Source organism: Miscanthus floridulus, chromosome 7, assembly GCF_019320115.1.
Source record: "Miscanthus floridulus cultivar M001 chromosome 7, ASM1932011v1, whole genome shotgun sequence".
Classification (NCBI taxonomy): Eukaryota; Viridiplantae; Streptophyta; class Magnoliopsida; order Poales; family Poaceae; genus Miscanthus; species Miscanthus floridulus.
Window position 1 is genome coordinate 118,378,428 of NC_089586.1, and position 3,053 is coordinate 118,381,480.

A 3,053-nucleotide genomic window follows, 5' to 3' on the forward strand; every position below is an offset into this window, starting at 1 on the left:
AAAAAAGGAATACAATACAATACAAACGAGGCCGCTTCTCATTCGGGCCTGTCCTAGCGAGACAGATGGGCCCAACTGGGCTGATTCGTCCTGAGAAATGGCCGCTGCCAGCCTCACTCTATCACGACCGTCGGATCAGCCCACCGGTGCCTGTGAATAAGCCCTAACCCTCAGCCGAGGCGCCCCCCTTATATAAACCCCATACCCTAGGGTTTCCTTCTCTCCCTTGTGATACCCAAGCAGAAGTGCGGCGGCGCAGGCGGACCAGGAGGAGGAGGAGAAGCAGCGGAGCCAAGCCACCGCCGCCACCATGGGTGCGATCCCACTTTCCTCGCTTCTCGCTCTGCTTGTTCTGTGGCGCCGGTTCTCCGGTTTGAGCGATTCTGCCGCGGTGGTTCCCCGTTTTGAGCGATGCTAATGGGCGTCTCGGCGGTTGATGTGGATGTGTCCGTGCAGGTATCTCGCGTGACTCGATGCACAAGCGCCGGGCCACCGGTGGAAAGCAAAAGGCCTGGAGGAAGAAGCGAAAGTAATGACTGTTTCTCTTCCCTTTGTTCTCTCGTTTTGATTCATGTATGTGTGCTTTCGGTTTGTAGTTTAGACTGCTGCTTGATTAGATCAGCGGTCCTAGCGTAGTTAACTTTGATCTTGAAGTGGTTACGGCGGTATTAATTGATCTGAGTTTTATCGAGGAATGTTTTTTTTTTCTCTCGATGTCATTAGGTGACCTCCAGCGATCTTTGCGCTTTTAGATGACACCCCTCAACTATGTGGTTACTTGGTTAGATTATTGTATAAAAATTATTTGTGTCTGTTAAATCGTTTACCATGATGATTACAATGAATGTCAGCCTTGACGGTGTATAAGTAATTTTATTTGTTGATTCAGTGTCTATTTTTCAATTTTCTCGAAGGTGACCAACTGAGCTTCTCGGAATTGTTAAGGGGATATGTGGTGAGAATTATCATATTTGTAACCATGTTTCAGAATAGGCATTTTCATCTTAATTACGTATATAATCATAGATATGTATTTGTATTGCAACACGTTTGTACTGTGTTTGAGGCAACACCAGAATTCTAGATCAGATGTGCAAATTTTGGTAAATTGAATTGGTGTCATCAGCTTCTTTTGAAGTATTAGCTTAAAATTGTTGTTTATTGATGTGGCTTCATCGTGTCCTGCAATACTATGTGAGGACTTTGTTCAGAGATTTATTATGTCTGTCAATTCCTCTAGAAGGTATATGTGAGGACTTTGTTCAGAGATTTATTATGTTTGTCGATTCTCTTGAAGGTATGAGCTTGGGCGCCAGCCGGCCAACACCAAGTTGTCAAGCAACAAGACAGTGAGGAGGGTTCGTGTTCGTGGAGGTAATGTGAAGTGGAGGGCTCTTCGCCTGGATACTGGTAACTACTCATGGGGAAGTGAAGCTGTTACCCGCAAGACCCGTATCCTCGACGTGGTCTACAATGCATCAAACAATGAGCTTGTGAGGACTCAAACCCTTGTGAAGAGTGCCATTGTGCAAGTTGATGCTGCCCCATTCAAGCAGTGGTACCTCACTCACTATGGAGTTGACATCGGTAGGAAGAAAAAGGCTCCTGCTGCAAAGAAGGAATCTGCTGAGGTATTATTTCTTGCAACACAGCGTCTCACTATTTACTATTAAATGTTTTTAATAAGGGATTGGCTTCATAGTTCATACATCATGTTTTGTAGCTAGCAAATATCAGCTCTTTCTGTTCTCTCTTTTAAAGACAACTGACTCACCTCATTCTTGTATGTTTATATTGTCTACTCCTGTGCCTTGCAGATTCTTAGAACTTTTCTTTTCTTATCCACGTTTCACATTTGAATTGCATGTTTTTGCACTATTGAGTTTTAGATTTCTGTATGGAAAATGTTAAATTTGATTGTTTTTATTAATATATTTTGCTTGAAGTATTTCCATAAAGCAGAGATCTATAGTTAATTGGTTTTCTATCTTTAGTGTCTGTTATGTTTCCTCTGGTGGATCACTTATTGTTTGAGATTCATTCATCCAGGGACAAGAGGGTGAGGCAGCAGCTGAGGAAACAAAGAAGAGCAACCATGTCAACAGGAAGCTTGAGGAGCGTCAGAAGGGACGTGAGCTTGACGCTCACATTGAAGAGCAATTTAGCAGTGGAAGGTTGCTGGCGTGCATTTCTTCCCGCCCTGGACAGTGTGGCCGAGCTGATGGGTAAGAAATAATGGACTTCCACCAGACTTTCTTTGTTTTTGTTGGAGCAGCTTATCTGTTTGTGTACCATTTAACTTTTGTAGCTTAAAGCTTAATGTTTGTTTATACTCTTTATGTTACAATCACTGTGAGTCTAGACATTTTAGGTATGTTGGCTGCTGTCACAAATTTATCCTTCTAGGCTTCAAGTAGAATGGAAGTTGTCCCCTTATTTTCACTTATATCTTATATTGCAGGCAGCTCCTTACAATACACTTCTTTTTTGTATAACAGGTACATCCTTGAGGGTAAAGAGCTTGAGTTCTACATGAAGAAGCTTCAGCGCAAGAAGGGCAAGGGCGCTGCAGCTTAGAGCATTCTCATGGATGGTCCTCCGCTGAAATGTGGCCTATTAAATATTAGTCTTCCTTTTTTTTGTTAGTCGTCTCAAGTTCAGAGCGTCTATGTCATGTTTTGCAGACCTGATGAGAACACTATTTTCCAAAAATGAATCAACTCTATCTAGCTCTTAAGAATTGAGATTTTCCGGATGTATTGTTGTGATTTATTTTGCCTGTTTGCTAGCTGCAATGAGCAGGTTTGGTTTCTCGATGAGATTGTTCTGCCGATATGTTTGATTTTCTGTTTTAAGTTTTGATATCATGTATTGTGTTCATGGATCGAAGGGTGGGCCATGCATGCAGTAGAGGGAAGGTCCTGGGTTCCTCGCATTGCACAGGCGAGGGCTTCCACTAACACTCTTTCACCCCGCACAGAGCTAGAGCTCTCTGCCAGAGCTTTGGAGCTGGCAGGGTCAATACGATCTGCGGCGGCTTTGATTGAACTTGT

At 43.2% G+C, this 3,053-nt stretch overlaps 1 protein-coding gene across 1 annotated transcript; it reads left to right on the forward strand.

Moving 5' to 3' along the window:
- The first annotated feature begins 200 nt into the window (after positions 1–200).
- On the forward strand, positions 201–2,816 carry LOC136464434 (small ribosomal subunit protein eS8). The gene is made up of 5 exons (XM_066463385.1): positions 201–314; positions 457–529; positions 1,298–1,631; positions 2,050–2,225; positions 2,499–2,816. The coding sequence occupies exons 1-5, from the start codon at positions 311–313 to the stop codon at positions 2,575–2,577; spliced, it is 666 nt and encodes a 221-aa protein (XP_066319482.1). The 5' UTR covers positions 201–310; the 3' UTR covers positions 2,578–2,816.
- Positions 2,817–3,053: the final 237 nt, after the last annotated feature.